The following is a 16,068-nucleotide window of genomic DNA, read 5'->3' as shown; positions in this document are numbered from 1 at the left end:
TGGCCCTAGGACACAGCAAACCCGGAGAGGGGCCCACCAGTGCCACCCCAGCTAGGTGGCAGTCATCATGTAAATCGCAGCTCTGTTTAAATGAGCAGCTGTAGCATCTGCTTCTCTCTGGATGGGTCTGGATTTCCCATGCTGGCCATGCCGTAAGTTCAAGAGACCTGTCTGTGGTCACTCGAGCTCCTGAGCCCCTGGGGAGGCCCCAGGTGTGTGGTAGCCACCATTCCGGTGCTTCTTCTCCAGTGTCGCCTCAGCCTGGGGCTCCTCGGGACCCGAGCCTGTCTCTCTGGCTAGAATTCCATCCGAACCTACACACCCCCAGGTGCCGGGCTCAAGTTTCCGTGAAGTGCCTGAAAGCCCCAAGGACAGTCTGCGGTCAGGCCTGTCCAGTTCTGCCCCCAGGAGGGTAGCGGAAGTGTAGCTGGCGTGTAGACCTCACTGCTCCGGCCGAAGCGGTCAGAGAAGCCCTGAGGGCCGTCCCAGGACACACGGCTGTGTGATGTCTGGTCAGCTGCCTGGCTCATCTCTCCTGGGAGCTCTTAGACTAGCAGTCTCAGCCCCCCGACTGGGCACGTCCAGGAGATGCAACAGGGCCTGTGGTCAGAACATCTACGTGGGTGTGTGTTTGCCATCACGACCCCGGCTGGCCTTTCTGTGCTGGGAGAACTCAGGTGATCCTTCGCTCTTGCCCACTCCAGTTACACTGTATCCCTCCCCGTCTGGTCTGACAGATCCCCCTCACCCAGGAGTGACCCTCCACCCTAGTCCTGCCCACTGACCCACCGCAGCAGCCCTGGGAGGCCTTTGGGCTTCTTCAAGAGTTGGGTGTGTTTGTCACCCCCTCCCTTTTCCTGTTTATCTTCCCAGAGCTATTTTCTGAGAGCCCATCATTAGTCTGCGGGAGCGCTTCCTTTTAAGGCAGTTGGGGCAGTGGGTGCAGGGGTGGCGGGAGTGTGAAAGCTCTTCTGAGATTTTTATATGAAACCCTGCCCTCCTTTCATTCACCCAGGGCGTGTTTGAGACGCTGAGAGCCCTTGGCCCACGTGCCCACAGGAGCACAGGACGCCCAGGCCAGCACAGTGGTATGGCTGTGTGCAGTCCGGCAGGAAAACAGGGAGTTTTGGGAGGGCGGGGGGACCATCAAGACATGGAGATTCCCAGCTTCTGCTCACCGGCCAGCTCCGGGAGGCCAAGCGGGAAGCCAGGGGACCTTTGTGTGCCTGTTCATCCATCTATGAAGTAAAGGCTTTGGACTAAGAGGCCTGTGGTGGCTCTGAAGTGTGAGTCTCAGATTGTGGGCAGCAGCGCGAATGGCCCTGCCCCCTGGGTCGTGCCACTGGCCTGGGCTCGGCTAGACTCAGCCTTCCTCTCAGAACATGGGGACAGTCAGTTCTCGCTCGAAAACTCAATTCACAATAAAAGAGATGCAATAGGGTTTTTTTTTTTTTTAAAAAAAGGTTTTCAAACAGGACTAGGAAGGGGCCAAATACTCAGTGCAAGGTAGGTGGTGGCTATGAGGGACCCAGGCCTGTGGGCAATGGAAAGGCTGGACCTGGCCACACCACCAAGTCTTGGTCTCAGCAGGAACCACTGAGAATGAGGGGCCCCCGCAGGGCCAGGCTGCGTGTGGCTGGAGCTCTCCCACCCCCTCTGCCCAGTCTCTAACCAGATGGTCTAAAGCCCTGGCTCCTTGAAGTGACTGCTGCTGCCCCGTGTCCCCACGCTGTCCGGTGGCACCACCGGGCCGTGTGCGCATCACCCTCCTGGAGGCCTATGGGGCTCGTGGGCCCTTCACTGTGCCCGCTGCTTTTCCCAGCCCCCGCTGCTCGCCCCCAGCCCATCCCAGAGGCAGTGATCCTGGGGTTCCTCCTTCACGCAACAATCACCACTAACGCCAAGGAGTCTCAGTAACTTTAATGGAAGTGTCAGCAGTCCTTTCCCCACAGTGGTAAATAGATGGCTGAGCTCAAAAGCAGAAGTGCAGCTGCTGGGGGAGCAGCCACCCTCCAGTGGAAGGCCGGCTGCCCTCGCAGAGGGAGCCGAGCTCACAGCTCTGGACCCAGGGCCTCGGGCTGGGAAGCATCGCTTCTCGTGGCGGCGCATGGCAGCCAAACCTCACGGAGGGCTGCCTCTGGGCCCCAGGCCTCCCTCGCCCCACACTGGCTCGGCCAACACACAGGCCTTCATTTTGATGGGATGAAGGGGCAGCTGAGGATCCCAATCCTCACTGCCACCAGGGCCAAGCAAAGGAGGGCTTTTACAACTAGAGGAGAGTGGTCATTCCATCCTTGAACGGCACACATTCTATATAAATAAAATAAAAAGGGGAAGGAGGTAGGAGAGGGGATGGAAATTGGCACAGACACGGATATATTGCTTTCCAGTTTCAATGCGACAGATGCGAACTACGACACACCACGGGAAGGGGTACAAGGCTGGGTTCAGCTCTTCTACTCGCACGTGCGCCCCCTGCAGGGCCGGAGGTTTGCGGAGACCGGTGGGAATGGAAGGCCAAGCAGAGGAACCCTAGGAAACCCACTGAGTCCAGAAGCAGGAGGCCAGAGGCCCCTGCTCCCTGCCCTTGTCCCCCAGCGTCCAATGGTGGGTCTGCTCTCTTTAAAAGAAAAAAGTACGCCTAAATAAATACAGTATGCAGGAGTAAGACCTTCAGCTGACCTTGCTTTCTGCCCCCTGGCTGGGCAGGTCCACAGGCAGAAGACAGCTACCCATCGGCACCCTGGGTAAGCCCTCCGCCCTCCTCCCAGGGACGTGGGAAGGTTCTTGGGACAGAGCCACTGGTCCCTGGTGCCAACCAAACACCTTTTCCTGAGTCACACCATGGCTTCCCTCCTCCAGCGCTTGACATCCTCTCTTCCTACAAGACCAGTGTGGAAACTTGGTCTGTCACAGTTTCTTTTCTGCTCTCCTCGCCCCAACCCCTCTTTAAAAAAAAAGTCCATAAACTTGTCTCTTCAAAATACTTAGTGGCTCCCCCAGGTCTCTTTCCTCTAAGTCAGAGGGTCAGGAGGGTTAGTAGAGATGTCAGGTGCGTGGAGAGCGAGGAGGGTGGGCAGGCCTGTCCCTCCGCCCATCCTGGGGAGTTGCCACCCCGGGCCAGGCCTGTGGGGCAGCCCCCCTGCGCCCAGCATCCTCCCCCACCCCCCCCACCCCGGGGCTCAGGAGACTTGGGAAATGGCTCTCGGTGAAAACAGAGCTGGCGCTTGGAGGAAGAGAAAAATGCCGCTGGGACAGGCACGTCCGCAGAGTACATTCTATTATCTCGTTAGGTATCTGAATCTGTTAGGAAAAAAATTAGAAACTACGTATAAAACTTAAAAATATTCAAGTATCAAAAGGCTGTTCGGATCAAAGTTTAAAACAAGCTGTCAGCAAGATGCCGCCGAGAGGAAACTTTTACAAAAATTTACTGTTCGTTCAGTAGAGAGCGAGGAACTGAAGCAATCTATAAAGGGGGACAGTCGGGGAAGGGGGAGCAGGGACAGAGGGGGCAACAGGCCGGGGTAAGCTAGAGATCAAGGCCTTTCTAAGCTGAAGAGGAGAGCGCATGCCCAGCTAGGGGGCTGGGATGGTGGGCAGGGTCACTCTCCCCAGAGAACAAGCCATAAAGTGCGCAGCCTGGGCCTCCCGCCCCCTGGTGTCTGGTCCTGGACTTTACACAGGGAGCTGCCTTCCGAGGGGCACACGATCGGCAAAAACAATGCAACAGGAAAGAATAGGAAGACTACCCATTTCTGCACAGAGGTCCTTCTAGAAAGAAAGAGAAGATGGGAGATGAAAGGGGTCAAACGCTACAGTGTTGACCTAGCTTTTCAAACCCTGTTACACACAGGAGTTGAATTTTTAAGTCAGGAAAATCTAAGTGCCCCACCCACACAGGGACAGGGCTGTGGCCCCCACGGTATGAAGCAGCAGCAGTGTTTATTCAAGACACGATGGGGAGGGAATCTGGTCATGTTCCCTTCTCCCTGGAAATGGTGCGTCTTGACAAGTGATCCAGTAGAAATCTTTTAAACTCTTGTAAGTTTATAAAAACCACTCCCTTCTCCTGGTCCCTGGCCAGGCCTGCACTCCGCGTTGTGTGGGCTTGGGGCGCCCTCTGGTGGCGGTATGGAAATCAGAGTCTGAGGCCAGCTGGGAGCTCTCACAGGCCCACTGCCCCAGGGCCCAGAATTGCCCAGGCCACCTGGCCTGTTGCCTTGGGTAGCTAGCTGTCTCTTGGCAGGTGGACTGGTTCTTGGGGGCAACCCAACTGCTCCTCAAGAAGATTCGGTTCCTGCTCTGTGGACGGCCTGTTTTGCCAGGAGTTTTCCAGGCCGTTCTGCCGGCCTCTTGGAGATAGAACTGGGCCTCTATACTTCAGTGGAGAACAGGATGCTCTGTCTCTTGCTGTCCGGGGCAGGGATGGCCTCCAGCTGCAGAAAGTACAGCAGCACCTGGACCTGCCGGAGCAGAGTAGGGGGACAAAAGCGGCTCAGAAGGGTGCTCACAGCTGCAGGGGGGAGGCCTTCCTGGCTAAAGCCCAGGGCCTGGTAACTAAGGCCGTAGGGCCCGCTCAGGGTGCTGCAGGCTCCTCCTGGTGACAGGAGCCCCTGGCAGCAAGAGATCTGGGTTTCCCTGAAGGACCACCCTGAGAAGCCCAGTAAGGTACGAAGGCAAGTCCCCTCTTTCTGAACCGTGGTCACCTCCCCTGTACAATATGAGTGGTGACTGGCAGCACCCAGGGTGCGGCAGGCAGAAGGCGCCTCTGTGAGGCTGAATGCCATCCTTGTACCTGGGACATGACCTCCAGAGACCAGCTGTCAGTCATGGAGATGGGCTGGCCGGGGTTGGCGGGGAGCTTGCTCTCCTTCTCTGAGGGCCGGAGCAGCGTGGGGCCAAAGACCGTGGCCAGGTTGTGCAGGGACATCTTGTTCACTGTCTCCTTTTCTGCCACCCTGAGAAGAGCCAAAGCAGAGGGTGCTGCTGGGAGGAGGGGCCAGGCCACCCTGGAGTCCTCAGGGAAAGTGGGGAGGGGTGCCATCCCTCTTCTGCCTCAGGCTGGCTTCATGACACAGCTAACCAGCCCCTGGGTGTGCTCACGGGAGACCCACTTTAGTTCTTCTGGGTCTGAGGGGCTCAGAACGAACAGTAGTTGAACCCAGCAGGTGGCCAGGTCAACTCTAGGCCATGACCTGGGGGGCAGGGTGGGGACAGTCCAAACGCAATGCTGGCTGTGGCCACAGGACCTCACTCAGGCCTCAGTGCAGAGGGAGAGTGTGGTGGGGAGGGAAGAAGGCAGCAACGCTCTAGGACCCAGAGGGGGTGAGTAACCCCAGATGGGGGTGGGAAGAGAAGGCCAGGTGCCAAGGAGTCTGATGGGAGCCAGTGGGGCTGCCCTTTGCTGCCTGGGGGTCCCGCAACCCCTGTCCCCCGAGGAAGAGCTGGGGTTACCTTTTCAGGTGGTCCAGAAGGAAGAGGAAGGTCAGCAGGTTGGCTTCTGGGAGTGACAGCAGCAAGTTAAGCATGCAGCTCTCTTTTGCAACAGGGTCTGAAAGAGCTGTAGGTGGGAGGCAGCCTGTTATTTCCTGGGGTGACTGGGTCCGTCCGGGGAAGCCCCTGGCCGTCATCATCCAAGCTCACAGAGCACTAGCCCCAAGTGGGACCCTGAGACAGGTGCCTACGTGAGGACGGGCCCCTTTGAACACCTTTTCTCTACCTGAAAGAGGTCAAAGGCACCACAGGAAACACTGACAGGAGGCACTGGGCACAGTCGCTGGCCTACTCGGCCATCCCTGCCTCCCGTTTGGGAGAGCCCGAGGCGAGGGAAGCCGAGCATGGAATGGGGTGCACAGGCTGAGGGGGCTGCAAGGCCGTGGGGACTCCCTATCACCCTGTGCGTGATGGGAGGGTCAGGTCCCCCACTGAATAGCCCGAGGCAGAGTGTGAAGGCCGCAGCTGCCCCGTACACCAGCACCCCCGGCCTGGAAACTACCCTCCGGGTTGACTTGGGGCCAGCCCAGGTTTGAGGGGGTGCGCTGACGTGCCAGGACCCGGTTTCAGGGAGCAGGGCAAGTGTTCTAGTGAGGAGGACGGCGGCCTCGACCCCACACCCAGCCACGTACGCACTCAAGCTACTCGGCTACAGTCAGGGGGTGGATGCGGGACAGAAGCCTCCAGGATCTGCCTGGTTCTGGGCCCCCGGGCACAGAGTTTGGGCTGAAACACAGACCGCGGCAGAAAGGGCGCAGAGAACAAGAGGGGTGGGAGATGCCCGCTGCACTCACCAATGCCCTCGGCAAAGTTGGGGTAGAACTCATCGGTGAAGAGGGGCTCGGGCAGCTCTCGGAAGTAGAGCTTCAGGGTCCCGGCGATGGCGTTGACGTCCATCTCGCTCATCATCACGGACACGTCCTTGTTATCTGGACAGAGCACAGGCGGTGACTCCCAGGCCTGGACTCAGGCTCTGTTCCCCTTGTCCACCCGACCGAGTTTCGGGCCCCTTTCCTTTGAGCAGCTCACCTCACCCCTTCCCAGCACCCTCCACACAGGCCGCCCACACCTCCCTGCTGCCCACGGGGCGGCCGGCGAAGGAGGACAGACCTGGGCTGTGAGCAGGCGGCTCTGCCCCGTAGCAACTGCCCACTGCCAGTGTCTCTGACGACAGCAAGACACTGGATTATTTGTTCCACTTCAGTGTTTAAGCCAGTGTCTTCCTGATGGACTCAGGTGGCCACTGGCCCTTGGTGCCATTCAGCCTTCGAGGGCTCTGGGCCAGGGAGGGCAGAGCTGCAGGTACCCGGTCCTGGCTCTGCCAACCTTCCACTCTGAGGGCTTTCTGGGGTCTCGGTGCTTTTGGCAATTGGGGCTGTTCTGCCAACTTTTTGGCACGTGAAGGCGAGGGAGACAGTGCAGCATTGGCTGGACCTGCTCGCCTCAGAGCCCTCCGCACTGGCCAGACCGCACTGACCCATGGGCTTCGGTTGGCCCCTCTTTGCCACCCTCAGGGCGAGCGGGCTGAGCCCCAGCAGGAAGGCCCATGGGGAGGCCCCTGCTCCAACCCAGCAAGAGCCAGGCATGGTTAAAGGTCTAAGAACTGGCTCCTGCAGAACCATCTCCCAGGACTGTGTTTCTTCTCATTTTTAGTGAAGAGAGAGTGCAGAGCGTGAGATAATCGGCATGAGCCACGGAGGGCACCCGACACGCAGCAGGGCCTCCACGCCCGCCTCCCCCTCCCACACTGCCCGGGGCCGACACTCACTGACGTCAAAAGCTGCCTTCAGCGCCTGGATGTCCGTGGCCACGCCGGACACGCGGTAGATGCCCACTTCCTCCATGCCCCGGCGCTCGATTTCCTCCACGCACTGGCGCACGATGTAGGGCACCTTGGACCTCTCCCTCCTGCAGGGAAGGGAAACACCTTTAGTGCCCAGCAGCCCGGTTTGCGCCCCAGTGGAGTACGACCATTACCCATCAGGACGCCTGGAGCCGGTGATGAAGGCACCGGGTTGGAGCTGCACCCAGAGCCTTGGCCACTCCGTGAGCTCATGGCTATCACTGCTTGCACCCTATCGGGGCCTCTGCACGCACTCCAGGGAGCCGGAGGACCTGGGAGTGCACACCATCTTGGGGGAAGGTCAGGAGGCCTTTCTAAGTGAACTAGACCCCAGAAAGTCCAGTTAAAAGATCCCAGGCTGAGGGTTAACGGCAGCTGCAAGTGACCTGGAAGGCCGTCTGGTCTCTGAGCCGGAAGATGGGACCCAGCCCTCGCCCTGCCACCCGCTTGCTGCGCGAGAGGCAAGTCCCTCCCACCCCCAGACCTCGGCAACAGGCGAGCCCTGCACACAGCAGGCACCCAACCAGCACCGGCCTCGTGAAGGACTCCACAGGGTCACTTAACATCAGTGCTCAGGAACCTGTCATCGTAACCGCTGTTCTCTTCCCAGCCCTAAACCGGAAAGTCTTCCCCAGTAGGAGATGGTGCTGTTTGGAGGGCGTGTAGCAGCTGGACTCGGGAGCAGCTGGACTCGGGAGCTGCTCTTTCCGGAGCCACCCTCACTGGTGGGACTTACTTGGGACAGCTGCTCTGCTTGCACCCAGAGCCTTCCAGAGGTGCTGCGGGGATGGCTGGGGTACGGCTTGGGGTGGGCCTCGGGGTGGGGAGCAGCATTTTGACACAGTCAGGTATCTGGGAAACACCTGACGCAGGCCCTGGCCAGGACAGCCAGCAAGGTCAGGGCGCAGCTTGGTTCCATGCCGGGAAGTGAATGAGCTCTGGGAGGAAGCAGCCTGTGTCCCTGAGAGCTGAGCAGCAACAGGCTTCTGCCCCGGTCGGCCGGAACGAAGGGGCAGGGGTCGCCACCATTCGCCAGGAACCCAGCTCATGACAAATGCCAAGTGTGGGAAGAAAACCCCACCCTCGCACAGTTCCGAGAGTCACGCAGGGGCTGGCCCACTGGCACAGGAAGGGGACATGGACGCTCCTGAGCTTACGGGGCAAAGTTCTGCAGTAAAGGTGGGAGGCAGCCAAGCACCGCAGTGTCCCCGAGGGCCTGGAGGGCACCCCTGTGCAGCAACCACGTCGTGCACAGAGGGGAGACCCGTGTCCTCTCTCTCCTCTAGAAACGTGTTGGGGGGAGGACAAGAGACTCGGGAGCCCAAGACCCTGACACTCACTTGGTGACCACAGCGATCTTGACCCCGAAGACCCCCGTCTGCTTCCGGGAAGGCATTCTCTTCAAGCTGAACTCCCTGCTGGTGAACTTAACTGAGAGTTTCACTTCAACCTGTGGGAGGAGATGGGACGGCCCTGTCACCCTTCTCATCATCACAGCCCAAGTTCCCGGGGCAAATCTTTCCACCCCCCAGGGCAAGCGGGCTAACGTCCCAGAGTGAGGCGGTTGCCGGGACAGTGAGGGCAGTTTAAGGACCTGCTTCTGCAGAACCTCCCTCCACAATTCCCATTGCATCACTTTTTTAAAAAATCGAGATATAACTGCCAGATAACCTCGGTTCCAGGTGTACAAAGCAGTAACTAGGTATTTGCACAATTGTGAAGCGATCACTATAGTTAAGTCTAGTTAACATCTGCCACCTCACACAGCTAGCTGCATGTTTTTTTCTGGTGATGAGAACTGGTAAGATCTACTCTCTTAGCAACCTCCAAGTTCACCCCCCAGTCTCAAGGGCTGCAGCCACCAGGCAGTCCGTGACGTCCCAGGACTTGTTTATCTTGTAGCTGGACGTGTGCGCCTTTTGTCCCCTTTGCCCATTTCACAGCCCCCAGTCCCTGCCATGAGTAATCACCAAGCTGTTCTCTGTACCTTTCATCATCATAAAAAAATAACTAGAGAAAAAGTCCAGGGAATAATGTGACGAGAAGCCATGACTTGTCTGTCACACAGGTCCAGGCCCCTCCTGCTGTGTGACGACGTTTTCACAGGGCGCCTAGGACTCCTCAGGTGCCCCAGCTCCCACATGTGGGCTCCAGGGCTGTGGCCTCAGTGGCCCTGGAGGCACTACTGGGCCAGTGTCCAGGAGGGACCGCCTCTGGGGCCTCCGCCTCCCCAGCCATTCTCCCCTTTCAGCACGCACCTTCCGGGGCAGGCGGTGCCAGCAGAGCCCCGTGGGTACCTACCCCGTTCATGGCGATGACAGTCCGCTGCCAGTCTCTCTCCTGCAGGGCCTGGGGGTCCAGCTGAAAGAAAGGAGTTGTGGTTAACAGAGGCCCTGCCTGGCAGCAGCCCGAGTCCATGACTTCTCCAAGCCTAAGTCGGAACCAGAGCTGGACCTTGGCTGCACCCCTATCCAGAGGCCAAGTGCAGCCCATAGAGAGGGGAGGACCTGCTGGAAACCTGGGAACCTCAGAGCCCTTCGGCTCCAGACCCTGGCTGTCCGGGGTCCAGGCTCACACTGCGCCCGAGGCGGTGGTCACAGCTGCCCCTGTGTCCTGTCCAGGTGAGAGCAGAGGTCTGTACCAGCAGTCTGGGAACTGGGGCCACCCTGCTCCCCTCACCAGCCATCACAGGTGCCACCCACAGCTCCGCTGGAGCTGGGTAGTTGCTTTAAGCGACATTTCAGGAGCAACTTCCTGGGGGCAAAGCCATCCAAAGGTTCCGGCCCCATTCCCCCCACAGCGTACGCTGCAGTCTGGCCACAAGACCGTGTGCAGCAGGGGCTTCCAGTCCCGGCCAGTCCTGTGGCTTGGAAATCAGAGAGCCTGGCCCAGAGAGAGCCAGAGCCCAGCTCCAAATCACAAAGCTGGCGAGGGGGGCTTTTGGCAGCCCCTCTAAGTATGTGACCCCCAGAGCACTGTCTGAGCCCTGGTCTGTGCTGCTCTGAGACCCCTGGTCAGCATCGGGTCTCATGACCCTGTCCAGGAGGGCCCCCTCTCCCTTGTTCTGGGGCTCAAGCACATGTTCCTCACCAGCGGGCCGGGCTGGATGGACACTTAGGGAGATCTTGCTAAACCAATGCCTCCCTGGGTTTCACCCACGAAGCTGAACTGGCAGCTCATGGAGGGCTCTGGGGTTCGAGGAACTAGAAACTTCCACAGCAGACTGTGGTGTGAAGCCAGGTCAGGGAGCCACTGTCTGATACCATGTAACCTGCCGCTCCTCACACAGGGCCTTGGGATGTCATCCTTGCTTTGGGCCATGGGTCACTGTTGCTACAAGGCAAGTAGTTGAGAGCAGGGACCATGCCTCATGACTTCTGTGCACACGGGAACGTACACACACACACACACACACACACACACACACACACCAGTACTGAGCCAGTGCCAGGACACTGGGGGTGCTGCTCAGGACAAGCACCACCTATTTATCCACCACAAGGGACCCAAGAGGTCACAGCTCTCCGGGCCTTGGGCAGGTGCGGTGGCTGGAAAACAAGGCCCAGCTGCCTCTCCCTCCCAGGTGTGTGCAGCTGGCCTGCCCGGTGCACCGACTCTGCACAAGGCTCATTCCTGGTACTCCCGGGGGCTGAGCCTCCTCACCTCCACCCACTGTAAGTCCCACTGGTTAACACTGCTAAGGGTCTGAGTGTACAGACAGGAGGACCCAAGGGTGGCAGAGCATCTCCTGGGGCTGTGTGGTCACAGGTTCTCATTTGGCATCTGCCCCAGCTGGTCCCTAGGGGCCACGCTCCCAGGCAACAGGGACCCCACGCTGAGGGGCAGGGTCTGTGAGCAGGGACCAGGCCGTCACAAAGCACTCGGAACGGGGAAACCTCCCCGGGGGCGCTCCCACACTCGGGGGCCGGTGGGGCCCAGCTCTCGGCTGCACGGGAATGGCAAGACGGGCCGGGGGGTGCACCGAAGCGCCATCACCCCCATCTGTGTCCCGGCCCCCAGGAAGGGGGCAGGTGCTGCTCCCTCTGACCCTAAGGAAAGGGAGAGCTCAACACCACCACTGGGCGTTTTTAAAAAGGGCAACAGGCAGTTGGGCAGGAGAAACCCTTCCCTTTCCTTTCAAAGACGGGTCATCACCGGGCCCCTTTCCCCTCAAGAACTGAGAACTGGCAAATGCAGCCGACAAGCAAAGGGACAGGGACAGGAGATGACCGAGACATCTGGGCGGCAGAGGCCCTGCCCTGACACGGCCCCCTGGGGACACCAGAGCCCACCCCCGGCCCACCTTGCCCTTGCACACGAGGTTTCGGATGTGGGTCCACAGGGTGGTGCCTCGCACACACAGGTGTTTGTCGGCAGAGGCTGAGCGGCCCCGGTGGAAGCGCCGCAGAAGGCCCTGCACGGCGGTGGGGGTGGACAGCACCTCTCGCATCCTCGGTCCTGCAGGGCTGCGAGGCCGGCACAGCTGGGCGGGAGGAACGTGGGGAGCCCGGGCCTCCGCAGCCTTTTGACCAGGCTCCGTGGGAAACCCCGCCCCCCGGGCCGGCTTGCCAAGGCCCAGCTTCCTAGTACCCGCGCTTCCTCCTCCTCGTCTCTGGGTGGAAAAACACAGCCCGCCGGCAGCCCATGGGTTACGGGAACTCTGTTGTGTCACGGTTTTCTCCAAAGCCTAGAAAAGCCACACTTCCTTCTCAAGTGGCTGGTTTCCTGTGGGTGCTTTCGGAAACACTGAGTAACATGGCTGCCTGGCCAGTCCGCTTCATGGCAGGGGGGTGCTCTGGGGACCACCCCCCAGGGCCTGCGACACCCCGGCCAGTAACCCCAATAGTAGCATGTGTTGTCCTGGGCGGACTCGGGGCGGAGGACACCCACACCCCTCCTCCCCGGACAGCTGGCCCAGGGGTGAGGGGACTCGGTGCCCCGTCCGCCCGCAGTGCTGAGGTCCAGACCCCCCTACCCCGGGCCCCAGAAGCTGCGGCATGAGCTGGCCTCCAGAGTGAGACCTAGGCCACGGCACTGCAGGAGGCTCCTCATAGGGCCCCAGCCCTCGCGGTGGCCCTGGACGGCGGCTCCAGTGGGAAAGGCCAACCCGGGGCTGGCTGGGTCCCGCAGGACAGAGCGTGCGAGGCAGAGCGGAAGCAGCAGGAAGAATAACATGACGAAGATGCCGAGGCCGCCGGTCCAGCCCCAAGCAGCACATGGGGACGGCAGACTCTCTCAAGTGGCTATTTAAAGCACCAGAGAAGTAAACAAGTGGGGGTTTGGGAGAAACAGAGGACCGAGAAGCGAGGACAAGGAAATGGACGTCTTGGGAAAATGTGAGCATGCTCCGGATGCCCCCCTGGGTCTCAAGGTCACAGTGATGACCAGGCCACGGGGACTGGGTGGCGGGTGCTGTCTGCTCAACCTAGATTCTCAGAAGCATGGTCTGGATTCTGCTTGTGTTCCCAGAGTTGGGCAAGGTGGGGGTCTCAGAGGAACAAGTGGGTGATGGGCCAGCGGGCTCAGTGGGTTGGATGTTGTCCCGCAAAGCAAGACACTGCCAGTTCGATTCCCAGTCAGGGCACAGATCAAAGGCAGCCAACTGATGTTTCTCTCTCGCACTGATGCTTCTCAACCTCTTTCTCTCTCCCTCCCCGTCCCTAAAAATAAATAAACCATCTTAAAAAAATGGACGCATCATTTGGTACGCCGGGTAAAGGAGAGAAGACAGAAGGCCCAACTGGACGGATACAGAGCCGGGAGGGCCCGGGTCCCCGGTGCCACCCTCTCCACGGTGGCGAGGGTGTGATTCCTCAGGACAATCCCGGGGACTCTGAACAAGGATTCGCTCACGCAGTTTTACACGTTCACAACTTTTACAGCCTAAGATGTTCCTCAAATGTTTGTTAAAAACAATCATTAATCCATTTTATGCTCCTGGTGCAAGACCCCCAGCCCCCTCCATGTCAGTGTGTAAGAGGGGACATCGGTTTCTTTCCCGGGACTCAGGCCGCATCTCATACAGCTGAGCCCCCTTCCAAAGCACCCAGGAAGGCACCCCTCTTCCCAGCACAGAGGGGGCCCCCGCATGGTGAATGGCCATGTGGACAGGACATACATGACCCTATCGTGTCCTTTGTGACAGCAGGTGGGACTCTCGGTGCCTTCACCAGTTCTCTCCCCTTCTCCTTCCTGCCGAGTGTATCTCCACAGCCCCTGGTAAAGGGCTTCTGTCTGCTTTACACACTGTGGCATCTCCGTGCCCAGACACAAACATGCAGGATATAAAATGCAAACACAGTTAATGTGTATACGGTGAGATGTATATCGGCACAGAGCGAGCAGTTACTATAAGCACCTGCCCTCCCCTCTCGGAGGCGAGGCTCTGAGGGGCAGGAAGCAGAGCTGCAGGCTTGTCCACCACCTGTCCGAGCAGGGCCGACCGAGTGCTCTGGTGGTCTGGGCAGCCACGGACGGCGCGGCTCGCCGAGCCTGGGCTCCATGCCCACCCCCACACCTTTCTTTTTAAAAGATTTTATTTATTTTTTTAGAGAGAGGGAAAGGGAAGGACAAAGAGAGGGAGAGAAACATCCATGTGTGGCTGCCTCTCACACGCCCCGCACTGGGGACCTGGCCTGCAGCCCAGGCATGTGCCCTGACTGGGAATGGAACCGGCGACCCTTTGGTTCAAAGGCCAGCACTGAATCCACTGAGACACACCAGCCAAGGGCCACCCCGCATCCTTAACTTCATAAAAGAAAAAGATAGTAAAAAAAATAGACGTAACGTCAAATTTACCATTTTAGCCACTTTTAAGTGTATAATTCAGTGGCCTTCAAGTACACCCACAATGCTGTGCGACCATTACCACCATCTCTCCCCAGAGCTCCTTCCAACAGAAGCTCTGCGCCCACGGAGCCATCTCTCTCCGTCCCACCCTCCGCCTGCCAACCTCTGCTCCCCAGTCTGTCTCCAGGAGTTTCCTTCTCTGGGGACCTGGGGTCGGTGGAATCACACAGTGCTTGCTGCTCTGTGTCTGGCTCATCACTTATGACAACACTCTTAAAGTGACCCACATTGTAGCAGGTATCGGAATTGTCTTTCCTTTTTACGGTTGCGTACCATTCCACTGTACGGCCGTGCTGCATTTTGTTTATCTGCGCACCAGCTGACAGACACCTGGGGTCTTTCCGGTCAACAGCCGTGTGTGTCTTGGTGGCATCCCCACATCCATACAGCGCTTCACTGGGCTCTCGGGTCACAAGGGCCACGGAGCTGGCAGTCAGCTGGGGAGACTGCCCGTGAGCGGGCAGACCTCAGAGCTTGGTGAGGAGGGCTGGTGTGTGGGTGCCAGGGACCCCCTCGGGGGTCCCTGGCACCCGCTGGCCCATTCCCAGCCAGGTTTCTATGCACGAGGCAGGCGCCCTGGCTGGCAGAGGGGTTTGAAAACTGCTTTCAGCCCGAGGACCAGCTTCAAATAAAGCAAGGGTCAAGCCAGAGACCTCAGGTCCCAATCTCGCTGGAGACTTATATAAAATATTTTTTTAAGAAATCAACTAAACCCTAGCTGGGTAGCTTGGCTGGCTTGAGCGTTGTCCTAATACGCCAAGGTTGCGGGTTCGATCCCTGGTCAGGGCACACACAAGAATCAACCAATGATTGCACAAATAAGTGGAACGACAAATCGATATTTCTCCCTCTCTCTCAAATCAATAAATTAACACAATAGTAATTAAGAAAGAACCAACTCTGATGTCCGCACTGGAATGTGAGTTGTGAGCCCAGAGAGAAACACAAAAGACCAGGAGAAACGAGGGGAGAAAAAACTCCAGGACTTCGTCAAATTACCCTCTGAGTGCAGAAAACAGGGCCGAGTGCACTTTAGCGACACAGAAAATTCAAAGAGGGAAGGAAAAGCCGAAGGAAGAGGTTCCTAAGGGCTGCAAGGCTCCAGCCACTCCGGGCGTTGCTGACCCTGGTGAGCACTCCGAGACCCGGCATCGCTCGGGCGGTGACTCCAAGCCCCCGTCCTGCCCCAGCAGCACCCGGACAGGTCACTACCCGCCCCCTTCCGACAGCCTCCAGCCGTGCCCAGACTCGGGCGCGGCCAAGAATCTCAGGCCTTTGCTGCTCTTGGAGCTCAGGACATTGACATCCCCGTCTTGGAAAATCTTGCCTCCAACCCCCAGGCTCAGGGACCCCAACTGTGAAAGCCTGTCTGGACACTCCCCAAATGACTGCACTGCCCTCGCCCCCCGGACCCCCACGTAGGCCCCCCTCCGGCTCTCCAGACATCCACAGCAGCCTCCATCCCCATACCTCTCGGCTGCAGACTGGGGGCAGGCACCCCTTGATCATGAGGGTGGCAGAATGGCCTCCTGGTGTCTGAGGATGGACTGGGGTGGCCTTGCCTACTCAGAAGGCTCAAGGGGCTCAGCACCGGCCCGGAGAGGAAGCACCCTTGTCAGCCCCTCTGTACCGGTCCGCACTCCAGGGCGTGGATTTGGGAGTCTGAGACTCTCTACCGGAGAGCTGGCACCCAGGGCTGTGTCCTCTACCTTTCTGGCCCAGGGCCTAATGCTGAACAAACCAGCTCGCCTGTCTGGGGTTTGAGCAGGGGTGCCTCCCACCCTCCTCTGATAGAGCCTGTGTCTTTCCAGGGGTGGGGGGGTGGGGACCTGGCAGCTCACTCAGGACGGCCACCGGAGGAGCACGAGTGGGAACCTGAG

General features: G+C 59.1%; 1 protein-coding gene across 1 annotated transcript in view; it reads right to left on the bottom strand.

Annotated features, from left to right (window-relative positions):
- Positions 1-1,900: 1,900 nt before the first annotated feature.
- BCR (BCR activator of RhoGEF and GTPase) overlaps positions 1,901-16,068 on the bottom strand; it is a 105,713-nt gene continuing 91,545 nt past the window's right edge. The window contains exons 17-23 of the mRNA XM_037158723.2: positions 9,641-9,700; positions 8,680-8,789; positions 7,265-7,404; positions 6,291-6,425; positions 5,458-5,563; positions 4,799-4,961; positions 1,901-4,466 (exon numbers count right to left, since the gene is read on the bottom strand). Of these exons, the coding sequence (XP_037014618.2) occupies positions 4,377-4,466; positions 4,799-4,961; positions 5,458-5,563; positions 6,291-6,425; positions 7,265-7,404; positions 8,680-8,789; positions 9,641-9,700 (804 nt within the window). The 3' untranslated portion in view covers positions 1,901-4,376. The remainder of the gene's footprint in view (positions 4,467-4,798; positions 4,962-5,457; positions 5,564-6,290; positions 6,426-7,264; positions 7,405-8,679; positions 8,790-9,640; positions 9,701-16,068) is intronic.

Source organism: Artibeus jamaicensis, unplaced genomic scaffold, assembly GCF_021234435.1.
Source record: "Artibeus jamaicensis isolate MK-2021 breed Jamaican fruit bat unplaced genomic scaffold, CSHL_Jam_final contig_1128, whole genome shotgun sequence".
In the NCBI taxonomy this organism is placed as follows: Eukaryota; Metazoa; Chordata; class Mammalia; order Chiroptera; family Phyllostomidae; genus Artibeus; species Artibeus jamaicensis.
The sequence above is the reverse complement of the archived record's forward strand: the minus strand, read 5'-3'. Positions and strand labels throughout refer to the sequence as shown.